The sequence below is a fragment of the Periophthalmus magnuspinnatus genome, chromosome 22 (assembly GCF_009829125.3).
Source record: "Periophthalmus magnuspinnatus isolate fPerMag1 chromosome 22, fPerMag1.2.pri, whole genome shotgun sequence".
NCBI classification, from domain to species: Eukaryota; Metazoa; Chordata; class Actinopteri; order Gobiiformes; family Gobiidae; genus Periophthalmus; species Periophthalmus magnuspinnatus.
In genome coordinates, this window is record NC_047147.1 from 23,924,202 (window position 1) to 23,937,683 (window position 13,482).

At 42.8% G+C, this 13,482-nt stretch overlaps 1 protein-coding gene across 1 annotated transcript; it reads left to right on the top strand.

Annotated features, from left to right (window-relative positions):
- Window positions 1–296: 296 nt before the first annotated feature.
- On the top strand, window positions 297–10,718 carry coch (coagulation factor C homolog, cochlin (Limulus polyphemus)). The gene is made up of 15 exons (XM_055231370.1): window positions 297–425; window positions 1,693–1,739; window positions 1,821–1,862; window positions 5,097–5,259; window positions 5,399–5,532; window positions 5,915–5,983; window positions 7,220–7,276; window positions 7,716–7,863; window positions 7,980–8,083; window positions 8,392–8,618; window positions 8,884–8,998; window positions 9,223–9,366; window positions 9,977–10,133; window positions 10,294–10,388; window positions 10,488–10,718. The coding sequence occupies exons 2-15, from the start codon at window positions 1,706–1,708 to the stop codon at window positions 10,658–10,660; spliced, it is 1,662 nt and encodes a 553-aa protein (XP_055087345.1). The 5' UTR covers window positions 297–425; window positions 1,693–1,705; the 3' UTR covers window positions 10,661–10,718.
- The last annotated feature ends 2,764 nt before the right edge of the window (window positions 10,719–13,482 follow it).

Sequence of the window (13,482 nt, forward strand, 5' to 3'; positions counted from 1 at the left end):
TCATGTGGATAGGCCAATAATTACACAGATATTAACCATAAACCAGGATGAAACCAGGACTTAACAGGACCGTACAGGACTGCACCTGGTCTCTACATTCCCCTCTCTCTCCAATGACACTGGCCCTAGAGCCCTTGGCTCCACCCCCTGATGACCTCATGATGACATCACAGTATAAAGGTGCTGGGTGCACTGATGCAAACACATACTGAGCTTCTGTTTGTCCCGAAGGATCTAACCTGGAATTTAACTACAGAACTTGTCCTCAAAATATCCCAGACCAGAGAGTCTAGACCTGAGACTGGACTAAAGGTCAGAGACTAGAGACCAGGGACCAGACCAGAGGCTGGACCTGTGACCAGACCAAAGACCAGCGCACAGTCCAGAGCAAGTCCGAGATTTACACCTGGACTAGTCCATCGCAGGTATGTGGCATTTTAACAGCTTTATTGGATATAGTTTATTTTCTCAGACAGCAGAATGAGGTGATGGGAGGGCATCTGACACACAAGGATACAGGAGGATGGGAGGGCATCTGACACAGTGATACAGGAGGATGGGAGGGCATCTGACACAGTGATACAGGAGGATGGGAGGGCATCTGACACAGTGATACAGGAGGATGGGAGGGCATCTGACACGTTTGCATAACAGCTCTGTTTGTTCTGGAGCAGGCTGGAGTCCTTTTTAAAGCGCTAATTGGATTAAGTCAGGATTCATTTTTGCAGATTGTTATTTGCTTTGACAGTTCAGATTTTTGTGTTTAAGTGAAATTATGTGAGAACACCAAAGTTAAAAATGAAGCTCTCCTCATATACAATATAAATATTATATAAACAGTATTTGCACATTTTATATTTATCGACGCTGTAAAAGTACTTAAAAGGCCCATAGTTCTCTATTTTATGATCTGTTCTAATGTTTCCTCATCACGGACCTGGAGTTGTGTTTTGTTTCACACATGTTTAACACACAGACCCTGAATATTTAGTCTGAGTTCTTCTCTCAAACTGAAAACACTCTGTTCCACCTTGTGATGTCATGTGGTGATACAGGAAGTGCTCCACTGTGTTTTTAAACTCCACACACCTTCACTAGAATCATTTGGATCATTTCAGACCTGGGATTTCCAATCTCTACTGAACTAAAGGTAAAAGGAGCTGTTAACTTGAAAACAACCACTTCATGACATCACAAGGTGGAGCAGAGCATTTTGAGCTTTGTAGATGTAACAGACTGATAATAAAGTGTCACTCAAACATGTGTGAATGAAACAAACACAACTCCAGGTCTGTTTTTCAGGAGGGAACAACATTATAACATGGATTAAACCTCACAAAATTAATTAAAACAAAATTAAATCTTGACTTTATTTTTCTTGGTCAAAAGACAAAGATTTTAAAGTCTTTATTTCTGAAATGATTTTTAAACAACATACTTTATGCTGATTTAGTGCTGGTTTAGTCCTTGTTTAATCCTGCTTTAGTCCTGGTTCAGTCCTGGTTCAGTCCTGCTTTAGTCCTGGTCCGGACTCTGATGTTTCAGAATGTGCAGAGTCACTGTGAAACAGAATCCTCTAAAACTGCACAAAGACCTGCTCTGATCCCGGTCTGAACCAGGACCAGGACTCAGGCCGGACTGGGACTAAACCAGGACTAAACCAGAGTCAAATCAGGACTGGTTTTATTTTAGTTTCAGATCCAAAATGTCCTGCGGGAGAGTTCTACAGCTGATCTCAGGTAAAACATTTCATTTAAGTCATAAACATGTCCCTGAATGTTCTATAGTGAATGTTCCGTACTGTGTCTTTATGTCCACAGTGGTGATGGTGGTGTCCGCGGCCGTCAGTGCTCCCTCTAGTGGTCAGTCAGTCTCTACACTCCACAAACACCCCTGCCTTCCTCCTCTCCTCCCTCTCTCCCTCCTCCTCTCCCTTTCTTCCCTCTCTCCTCCTCCTCTCCCTCCTCTCCTCCCTTTCTCCCTCCTCTCCTCCCTTTCTCCCTCCTCTTCTCCCTTTCTCCCTCATCTTCTCCCTCTCTCCCTCCTCTCCTCCCTCTCTCCCTCTCTCCTCCCTCTCTCCCTCTCCTCCCTCTCTCCCTCTCTCCTCCCTCCCTCCCTCTCTCCCTCATCTTCTCCCTCTCTCCCTTCTCTCCTCCCTCTCTCCTCCCTCTCTCCCTCTCTCCTCCCTCCCTCCCTCTCTCCCTCATCTTCTCCCTCTCTCCCTCCTCTCCTCCCTCTCCTCCCTCTCTCCCTCCCTCCATCCTCTCCTCCCTCTCTCCCTCCTGTCCTCCCTCTCCTCTCTCCCTCCCTCCGTCCTCTCCTTCTCTCTAGACTCTGCTGTGTTTGTGTTGGGCTCAGTCTCTTGACAGAGGGTTTCACTCTCAAGTCCAAAGAGAAAGAGCAAACCAGCAGCACATTTATGAGTTTGGATACATCTCTTAAAGATTATAATTATTTTCACACACTTTTTATTATTGACTTTAGACTTTAAAAATCCTCACGTCATAAATTGTCCCTCACTGCCACCTGTAGTCTCACTCTTTCCCTTTGAACCACATTTTAATCCAAAAACCAAACTCTCAAATCAAACTGTTCGGCTACAGATCTGACACAGATCAGTTACAAACTCACAGACGTTTTTAAAGTCCCTGGACCTGATTTTGACCGTCTTAAAAACAGAACTAGTTCATTTTAAACAGTTTGGTCCAAAGTTATTCCTCACTCCTCACTGCATTCAGAGCATCCTAATTATTCACCACAAGTTTATAAGCACTTTTCACAACTCTCAAAAACCAGAGCGGAGATTCGCTGTAATGGTAAAGCCAAGTGATTTCCCTTATGGATCAATAAAGTTATTGGGATTCTAATTCGGTCATATGTGTCATATGTGTTGCATGATATGTGTCGTATGTCATATGTGTCATATGTGTCATATGATATGTGTTGTATGTCATATGTGCCATATGTCATGTGTGTCATATGTGTCGTATGTCATGTCATATGTGTCATATGTCATATGTGTCATATGTCATATGTGTCATATGTCATATGTGTCATATGTGCCATATGTGTCATATGTCATGTCATATGTGTCAAATGTCATAAGTGTCATATGTCATATGTGTCAAATGTCATATGTGTCATATGTGCCATATGTGTCGTATGTCATGTCATATGTGTCAAATGTCATATGTGTCATATGTGCCATATGTGTCGTATGTCATGTGTCATACTTGTCATATGTCATGTGTCATATGTGTCATATGTGTAGCATGTCATATGTGTCATATGATATGTGTCATATGTGTTGTATGTCATATGTGTCATATGTGTCGCATGTCATATGTGCCATATGTCATATGTGTCATATGTGTCAAATGTCATATGTGCCACATGTGTCATATGTGTCATATGATATGTGTCATGTGTCATATGTGTCAAATGTCATATGTGCCATGTGTCATATGTGTCATATGTGTTGCATGTCATATGTGTCATATGTCATATGTGTTGTATGTCATATGTGTCATATGATATGTGTCATGTGTCATATGTGTCATATGTGTCATATGATATGTGTCATATGTCATATGTGTCATATGTGTTGCATGTCATATGTGTCGCATGTCATATGTGCCATATGTGTCGTATGTCATGTGTCATACTTGTCATATGTCATATGTGTCATGTGTCATATGTGTCATATGTGTTGCATGTCATATGTGTCATATGATATGTGTCATATGTCATATGTGTTGTATGTCATATGTGTCATATGTGTCGCATGTCATATGTGCCATATGTCATATGTGTCATATGTGCCATATGTGTCGTATGTCATATGTCATATGTGTCATATGTGTCAAATGTCATATGTGCCATATGTGCCGTATGTCATATATATCATGTGTGTCATATGTGTCGCATGTCATATGTGTCATGTCATATGTGCCATATGTGTCGTATGTCATATGTGTCATATGTGCCATATGTGCCATATGTGCCATATGTGTCGTATGTCATATGTGTCATATGTGCCATATGTGTCATATGTGTCGCATGTCATATGTGTCATATGTACCATATGTGTCATATGTGTCGCATGTCATATACTTTAAAAAACATATCTCAGAATTATGTAATAGTTTAAAATCTAAATTAACATTTTATTACAGAAACAAAGATTGTATCCCAATGAGTTACAGAAAAGAAATAGTGCAAGCAACCTTCCTATCCGTACTGGATTATGGGGATGTGGTGTATGTGACTTCAGCCTCTGCTTTGAAACCATTGGATCCACTATTTCACTCGGCCCTTCGTTTTATTACAGGTGATGGATTTGTAACTCATCACTGTACGCTCTATGAAAAAGTGAGTTGGCCATCACTGTCTGTTAGAAGAGACCAGCACTGCATTAAGTTTATCTATAAGGGATTACTTCAAAAACTGCCAGAATACCTCACCTGCTTGTTCATTATTGATACCGGAACATTTAACACCAGATCACATGACTGCGTAAGGCTAAGGATGAGCCGCACCAGAACTGAGATGGGAAAGAGGCTTTTACCTGTTTTGCTTCACAAAAATTGAATATCCTCCAAGGAAAAGCTAAACTGGACACGTTGGTGACACAATTGCAATTTAATAATCTGATAACAAACTTTTATACACACACCTGCACTTGTTATTGATGTTTTTTATGGACTTATTTGTTTTGATTGTTTTTTCGGTTTGTGTTGTATTTTAAACAGGGCACCCATGAAAAAGAGAGCCCAAGTGCTCTCATTGGGTCCCCCTGTATAAATAAAGATAAATAAATATATGTCATATGTGTCATATACCATATGTGCTATATGTCATGTGTGGTATATGTGTCACATGTTTCATATGTTTCATATGTCATATGTTTCATATCATTCCATGAAAAACAATAGCATCTCCATGGAGACAAGAAAGTGGCATGGTGCATCTTTAAGATCTTGTATCTCCCTTGAGCAGTTTCGACTGGAAAAATAAACAGTATTTTTCAGTTTTATTTTATTTTATTATTATTTTTGGATGAAATCATTGTTTATATTTGTTATTCTTCCTGTCAGGGACCCAGGCGGTGTCGTGTCAGACCCGGGCCGCAGACCTGTCCCTGGACCAGGACCAGGATCGGACTGTCCTCTGTCCCCCAGACTGTCCTCAGAGAGTCTCTGTGTTTGGGACTAAAGTGTACGCCTCAGTGTCCTCTGTGTGTGGAGCAGCTATACACAGGTACTGAACAAGGACTAAACCAGGACTAAACCAGGACTAAACCAGGACTAAACCAGGACTAAACCAGGACTAAACCAGATGTGTCTGTGTCTGGAGGTGTGGCCTCATTTACATATATTGTAATTGTTCTTGTTTTCAGTGGGGTGGTGGGCCTGTCTGGGGGTCCCGTGGTTGTGAAGAAGTTGCCTGGGCGTCAGAACTACCTGAAATCTTATTCTAACGGAGTCCAGTCCCAGCACCTGCCGCGCTGGACCTCCTCCTTCAGCCTGGCACGTACGTCTGTTCTTAGTCCTGGTTGAGTCCAGGTTTAGACCCGGTTTAGTCCTGGTTTAGTCTTGGTTTAATCCTGGTTTAATCCTGTTACATTTAATCCCGGTTTAGTCCTGGTTTAGTCCCAGTTTAGTCCTGGTGTAGTCCCAGAGTAGTCTTGGTGTAGTTCTGGTGTAATTCTAGTGTAATTCTGGTGTAGTCCTGGTGTAGTTGTGGTTTAGTCCTGGTTTAGTCCCAGTTTAGTCCTGGTGTAGTCCCAGAGTAGTCTTGGTGTAGTTCTGGTGTAATTCTAGTGTAATTCTGGTGTAGACCTGATGTAGTTGTGGTTTAGTCCTGGTGTAGTCCTGGCTAAGTTTCATGTTTTTCTTGTCTTGTTGTTGTTCAGGGGCGGAGCAGGAGCCTCTGGAGCTCAGCAGTCAGAGCAGCACCACGGCTCTCGCAGCAGAGGAACCAGGTCTGGAATTTTCACATTTACACAACCACAAAATAACCACAGTTTTCACACATATCCAAGAGTTTCAAGCATAATGAATTGAATGATTTGGAGTCCTTTGGTGTTATAGCAACAGCACAATTCAAATCTAAATATTATATCTTTATCTAAATCTGGTACAAATCATCTTTTCTTTTATAAGATTTCTGATTTTGTACACGGTCCCTGACAAATAAACAAAAATGAAAGACATACTGTATCTGAATATTTGTTGCAGAACATTTTGTGATTCACAGTAATGCTGACAGTCTTGCCCTGCTACTGTAATAAAGCCTGAAAATCACATTAAGTGCTTGTTGTTACATCATTCACAAAAAAAAATAAAAAATCTTTCTTCAACATGCTTCTCAAAGCCCACTGTGCTGGCTCTGCTCGTACTATCACCACACAGAGGATGAGACAGTGGAAAAGACAGGTCCAAACTGTTTGTCAAATGTGTTCATATCCAAATGTATCTGAGACCATCATCCATCTGAGTCCTGCTCCAGAAACAGCTGGAGCACAGACACAAGTAGGCCAGAAGACAGGTTCAGAGGCGGCCATCTTGTGCCCGGGGCTGTAGACATGGGGCTGGAGGACATTTTCTGCTCAGGGCTGGAGAAATGTGTTTCCTTTTTGAGACTGTTCAGATTGGTTTGATTCTTTTTAATGACTTAAAGTTAGGAGAAATATTTACCGTGTTGACATGTTTTGGCTCTAACCGCAAGCCATTGTCAGTTTTTGGATTACTGTTCAGCTTTAGTCCAGCCTCTCCACTCTGCAGGACAGAGATGGTTCTGTCAGAGAGCTGCCTTCACCAGAGCTGAACCTTGTTTTCAGGGCAGAGGCATAGACTGTATATATAAATGGACATAGCTCAGCCACCAGCCAAATAGTTCCAAATAGGAAGTGACCATTCCAGCTCAACTCTGGCTCCAATATACATTTAATTGAAAAACTGTGGCCCCTCTTTTTGGAACTGCTGCTGTCAGGCTTGTCATTTTGGTCTTAAAAGCGGGTTAAAACCAACATTTTTAACCTGCTCTACGTGATTCTTGGGTTTTTATTTAGCTATTTTGTCCCTAAAGATATAAACATTAATAACAGAGAAATTGGGCACCATCTTTCCTCGAGGTTGCTCCAGCTAGCGTTAGCAACAGGTTTGATTGATAGTGTTGCTAAGCTCCCGTCCCCGTATTGTATTTTTCTGTTTTATAGTGAAAAAGTCTCCGAAGAAAGCAGCAGTGAAAAAAGCACTCACCGAAGGAAATAAAGGTGAGACAAAAAAGGACTAAACCAGGACTAAACAGGGACTGAACTAGGAGTGAACCACGACTGAACTAGGACTAAACCAGGACTAAACCAGGACTACACCAGGTCTAAATCAAGGACTAAACCTGGGTCTACACCAGGACTAAACTAGGACTAAACTAGGGACTAAATCAGGAGTAAATTAGGGGACTCAAACAGAACTTGACCTTGACTAAACCCATTGTAAAACCCCCCTCTTAACCTTGTCTAAACCTGGTTTAACCCCAGTGTAAACCCAGTCTAAACCCAGTCTAAACCCAGTCTAAACCCAGTCTAAACCCGGCTTAAACCCGGTCTAACCCTGGTCTAAACCTGGTCTAAACTCAGTCGAACCTTGATCTAACCCCAGTCTGAACCAGGTCTAAATCCAGTCTAGCCTTAACCCTTGTCTCGTCTCTCTCAGACTGTCAGCTGGACGTGGTGGTGGTTCTCGATGGCTCAGAGAACATTGGGCGTCGCAGGTTTAATCTGCAGAAGAACTTTGTGGTTCGTTTGGCATCATTCCTCAAAGTGGGACCGAGTGGACCTCATTTGGCTATGGTCCAAGCCAGGTCTGGACTCGTGGTTCTGTGGTTCTTTGGTTGTGGTGTCTCTGTGGTTCTGTGGTTGTGGTGTCTCTGTGGTTGTGGTGTCTCTGTGTGCTTCTGATGGTTTGATGTTTCCTCAGTGGAGCTCCAAAGACTGAGTTCCTCCTAAACAACTTCACTCAGCCCAAAGACCTGCTCTACGCCATCAAAGAAGTGTCCTACAACGGAGGAGACACTAACACAGGTGAGTCTGGACTGGTTTAGTCCCGGTTTAGTTCTGGTTCAGTTGCGGCTCAGTCCATCTTTAGTCCTAGTTTAATCCTGGTTCAGTCCTTTAGTTAAGTCCTGGTTTAATCCTAGTTCAGTCCTCATTCAGTCCTCTTTCAATCGTGGTTTAGGTTAGATCTAGTCCTGGTCTACTCCTGGTTTAGTCCTAGTTCAGTCCTGGTTTAGTCTTGGTGTACTCCTGGTATATTGCTGATCTAGTCCTGGTCTAGTCCTGGTTTAGTCCTGGTTTAGTCCTGGTTTAGTTCTGTTTCTCTCTGGTTTCAGGTAGGGCGATCCTCCACGCTGTAGAGTCCCTGTTCTCCCCGGAGCGCGGGGGGAGGAGGGGGCACCCACGCGCGGTCTTGGTGCTGGTTGATGGGTGGCCCTCAGATGATCTGGACCAGGCTTCGGTTCTGGCCCGAGAGTCCGGGATCAATGTGTTCCTGGTCTCTGTGGCCAAACCCTCTGCCGATGAACTGCCCATGGTCCCAGACAAGGACTTCACACGGAAGGTATTAAACCAGGACTAGACAAGGACTTGACCAGGATTGAACCAGGAATGAACTACGACTAAACCAGGACTGGACCAGAACTGGATCAGGACTAAAGCAGGACTGAACCTGGACTAGACCAGGACTGAACAAGGACTAAACCTGGACTGAACAAGGATTAAACTTGGACTGAACCAGGATTATATCAGGACTGCACCAGGTCTAAACTAGAACCTGGACTGGAAGTCTAGAATCATTTGCATAACCTCTTTGTTTTGTTTTCCAGGCGGTGTGCAAAGACAACGGTCACTTCTCGTTCTCCATCCCGAACTGGTTCAGCGCCAACAAACACGTCAAAACTCTGACCCAGCGACTCTGCTCATTGGACAATCTAATCTGCAGTAAGCCCCACCCACACCTCACCTGTCTTATCCACACCTGCGCAGTAAACCCAGGCCACACCTCACCTGTCTCCTCACCTGCCCCCTCACCTGTCTCCTCACCTGGCCCCTCACCTGTATATATATTTGTCTCCAGACAAAGCATGTTATAAGTTGGTAAGCCTGGGCTTCCTGATCCCTCTTCTCCCCTTCCTGTTGTACATATACATTTATTTTGTGTCCAGGTAAAACGTGTTATAATTTCATAAACCTGGGCTTCCTGATCGACGGCTCGTCCAGTGTGGGAGACTCAAACTTCCGGATTGTTCTGGACTTTTTGGCTGAACTCACTCAGCACTTCGACATCTTTGATGCGGGATCTCGAGTTGGTGAGTTTATACTGAGGCACATTTAGAGCCAAGGTTTGAAAATGGAATAATGTTTAAAAACAGTTAAAACTCTAAAGACATTAAAAAAAAAGATCAAATAGGAGTTAAAATAGTGAATTAAAATGTAAGTAAGAGACACTTTGGCTCCATCTACTGGTTATAATTGTGTACTGCAGAATGAGGTGTCCAAATTTCATTGAAGTGAATAGGCACATTTTCTGTTTATTTAAATAAATCATGTGAGTCAGTCATGACACAATGAGTCCCGACATCTAAAAGGCTGATGATTATGAATGTGTTTTGACAGAAAAGAGATAAAAATGTGCAGCACCTGACTTTTGACCTCTGACCTATGACTTCTGACCTGTGACATCTGGCCTTTAGGCACCATGCAGTGCCTGACCTATACCCTTTAGGAGCCGTAGAGTGCCTGACCTGTGACCTCTGACCCTTAGATGCTGTACAGTGCCTGACCTGTGACCTCTGAACCTTAGACGCTGTACAGTGCCTGTCATGTGACTTCTGACCCTTAGTGCTGTAGAGTGCCTGACATGTGTCCTCTGACCCTTGGGTGCTGCACATTGCCTGACCTGTGACCTCTGACCCTTAGGTGCTGTACAGTTCACTTACGACCAGCGTCTGGAGTTCGGGCTGCACGATCACATGGATAAAGAGCAGGTTCTGACCGCACTCAAAGACATCTACTACATGAGCGGAGGGACAGCCACAGGGGCAGCGATAGAGTTCGCCATGCATCACCTGTTCAGGTACTGCCACAGACCGGGACCCTGGTTTAGACCCTGGTTTAGACCCTGGTTTAGACCCTATTTTAGTCCCTGTTTTAAGCCCTGGTTTAGATCCTTTTTTAGACCTTGTTTTTAGAACCTAGTTTAGACACTGGCTTAGATCCTGGTCTGGTCCCAGCAGAAGGAGCACTCGGGGGCGGGACTTCCTGGTGGTGATCACTGATGGACAGTCGTATGATGATGTCAGAGCTCCGGCGCTTGTTGCTCAGAGACAAGGTTTGTAAATAAAACGCTGCTCCTTTAAGGAACGTGTCATTACACTTCACCTGTCTCCTGTTTCCTCTCTCCTCTCTCCTCGTGCTGTGGACGTATCAGGTGTGACGATGTTGGCGGTGGGCGTGGCCTGGGCCCCTATGGAGGACCTGAGGGACATGGCGTCGGAGCCCAAAGATGCACACACGTTTTTCAGTCGTGAGTTCACCGGTTTGTACGAGTTTATCCCGAAGATCATCAAAGCCATCTGCCGACAGTTCAACGAACACAACTGATGAGCAGCAACATTTTTATTTACAACCAGAATCTTAAAGAGGCGATGTTATGCAAAAACTTTTTTTTTTTTATCTTTCTCTCATGATCTAATGTTCCCTCATCAAAAACATGTCTGAAAAGGTTTTAGATGTCATCCATGCATGTTTGGGTAATCTAGTGATCTCTCCCAGGCCCTATTCAAACCCTCCTCACAGTTAGCAGTACAAGCTTGTACAAGGCTCCGCCCACAAGCCTATATCACCCATGCTCCACACAACAACTCTCCATAAATATACAAAAACATGATACAAAACTGTACACAGCAACTTGACAAACCTGATGTGATGTGCAGTCGTTTCATTAGTGGGATGCAGCTGATTGTGATGTGATAGTGCTCTGAAGGAGTGACTTGGCACAAAGAGCAAAGGGAGGGGAGACAGAGTGTCAGAAAAGTTACATAGTGCAGCTTTAATGTTTAGCCACGACAGCAGTTTCATGTTAAATTAAATGTGTTAATGTGATTCAGTGGAACTTTATATGTAATGCTCCCTCTTCTATAAAAATTTCACTCACATGTTTCACTGATCCCGTCTCCCTCAACTTGCAACAGTCTGTTACACCTGGTGATGTCATCAAGTAGTGATACAGAAGTGCTGTGTTTTTAAAGTCCTCTCACCTTTTCCACACTCAGCTCTAATCTCCTCCACTACACAAATAACCACCTTCAACAGCAGCAGCTAATGTTTGTCGCCTGATTCCCAGTGCCTGTTCAGAGGAGCTTTTTTTTTTTTTTTTTTTTTTTTTTTTACCTCTTTCCAAATTTGTACATTATTTTTAGTTTTGGCTTCAGCAAAATGTCATATCTGTCTCTTTCTGTAAATATCTGCTCAGAATCTGGAATTATTGTTTATATTTAAAATAATCTGCTCTAATATCTCAAACGGGATCTGAAACGGTTTTATTTGATTTGCTTTTGACATATTTTTTCTTGTGTGTAACTGTGTTTTTGAGCGTCATTCCCGCCGCAGCGCTGGGATTGAAATGACTTTGGACAAACATTATTTGCCTTTTTTTCTTGGGAATATTTTAATTTTTTCTGATTTTGGGATTAAATCTGGTAAAATTTTGTATTTATTATTAATCAAAATAAAAACCATTTGTACACAAGTCTGAGGATGTATTTTTGGTCATATAGCGCCCCCTGGGTCTGATCAGGTCTAGAGGAGGATCCTAACTGGTTTTGGAGGGCTGACAGAGTGGAGACAGTTAATCTACAGTACAGACTCATTCATACATCACAAACACTCGAGGTCAGCTAGTATTGGGTGTAAATACTTTTCTTTTTGTTGTTTTTCAGTCTATAGAATGTGATGACCTCATACTCCAGATGAGGTCAGGGGTCACACACAGGTCTTTGATGACATTGTACTTTACCATAAACTATCCAAAAGGTAAATTCACAAATGTTCAACCTGATCATTTCTATTAGAGACTAGAGCCAACAACCACAACGGCAACAACAACCACAACAACAGCAACAATAACAACCACAACAACAGCAACAATAACAACAGCAGCGACAACAATTACAACAGCAACAACCACAACAACAGCAACAACCACAACAACAGCAACAATAACAACAGCAGCGACAACAATTACAACAGCAACAACCACAACAACAGCAACAACCACAACAACAGCAACAATAACAACAGCAGCGACAACAATTACAACAACAGCAACAATAACACGTATGTTTTTGAACAAGAGTCACTTGAGCTGCTCCATCTGTGTTAAATGTGATTTGTCTGTAAAATGTGATGACTTCATCTGAAACATCGGGATAGGTCGTGTAAAATATAACTCAAGACAGGGGAGGGATGTTTTGGAGTCGGTTTTCCACTTTAAGTTGATGTATTATAGCCTAATAGATAAATAATCAAAGAAATTGCAAAAATCTGTATTTTCAAAAAAATGGACACTAAAAATATAAGTAAATAATAAGTAAAAATAGTAAATCATAACTGACTCTGTGAGGGGCAAGACACAGAAATGTTCAGTTTACGCTGCACTCTGGCGCCCTCTGCTGGACCAGTCACAGACCTGCACCGTCCAAAACTGATTTTGGTCTGAAAGAAAAAAACAAACAACAAAAAACGTAAAAAGTGAAAAGTGTAATGGCCGCTTTCCTCCGGCAGAGAGCAGCATTGGGCACAGGCGTAAGTCTTTAGAAAGAGTTCTTTATTGTACAACCCTAAACCGACTAGCAGGATCTGTGTGGTTTCAATCTGGTTCTGATTTGGTCTTTGGTTTAGTCCTGGTTTAGGCCTGGTATAGTGCTGGTACAGTCCAGGTTTGGTCCCGGATTTACCAGTCCTGGGTTAGTCCTGGTTTAGTCTTGGATGGTTTAGTCCTGGTTCATTTGAGGTTTAGTCCATGTTTCGTCTGGATATTTGAGTAGTGGAGTCTCTGTCTGGTAGTGAATGAATAAGAGTGAATAGTCTTTGTGTTTTTTTTTACTAAGTTTCTGGAACCACCACTACTACCGCTACTACTACTGCATGTACTGCACTACTAGGCCACCTCCCCTAGCCTCTAGTACACTGTTGCTCTGTTTGAATAGGTCATGTCTCTTTTGCCAGTGTGTTTAGCTCAGTCATGTGCATTAATTGCGTCATTATTTGCACACAGACGGATGAAGGAGCAGACAAGGCGCTAATCCAATAAAAGCCACACATCATCATAAATATTCTTGTGCCATAACCTGATTCTGTTACGTAACGCGCGCGTCTGTGTTCAGAATAAACAGGAAAACCGTGGAGCTCTCAGACACGGAAAA

Coding starts and splice junctions, on each gene's coding strand:
- coch (XM_055231370.1), top strand. CDS start 1,706: ATGTCCTGCGGGAGAGTTCTACAGCTGATCTCAG. Junction 8,084..8,391: donor CGGAGGAGACACTAACACAG/GTGAGTCTGGAC, acceptor CTCTGGTTTCAG/GTAGGGCGATCCTCCACGCT. Junction 9,367..9,976: donor TGATGCGGGATCTCGAGTTG/GTGAGTTTATAC, acceptor TCTGACCCTTAG/GTGCTGTACAGTTCACTTAC.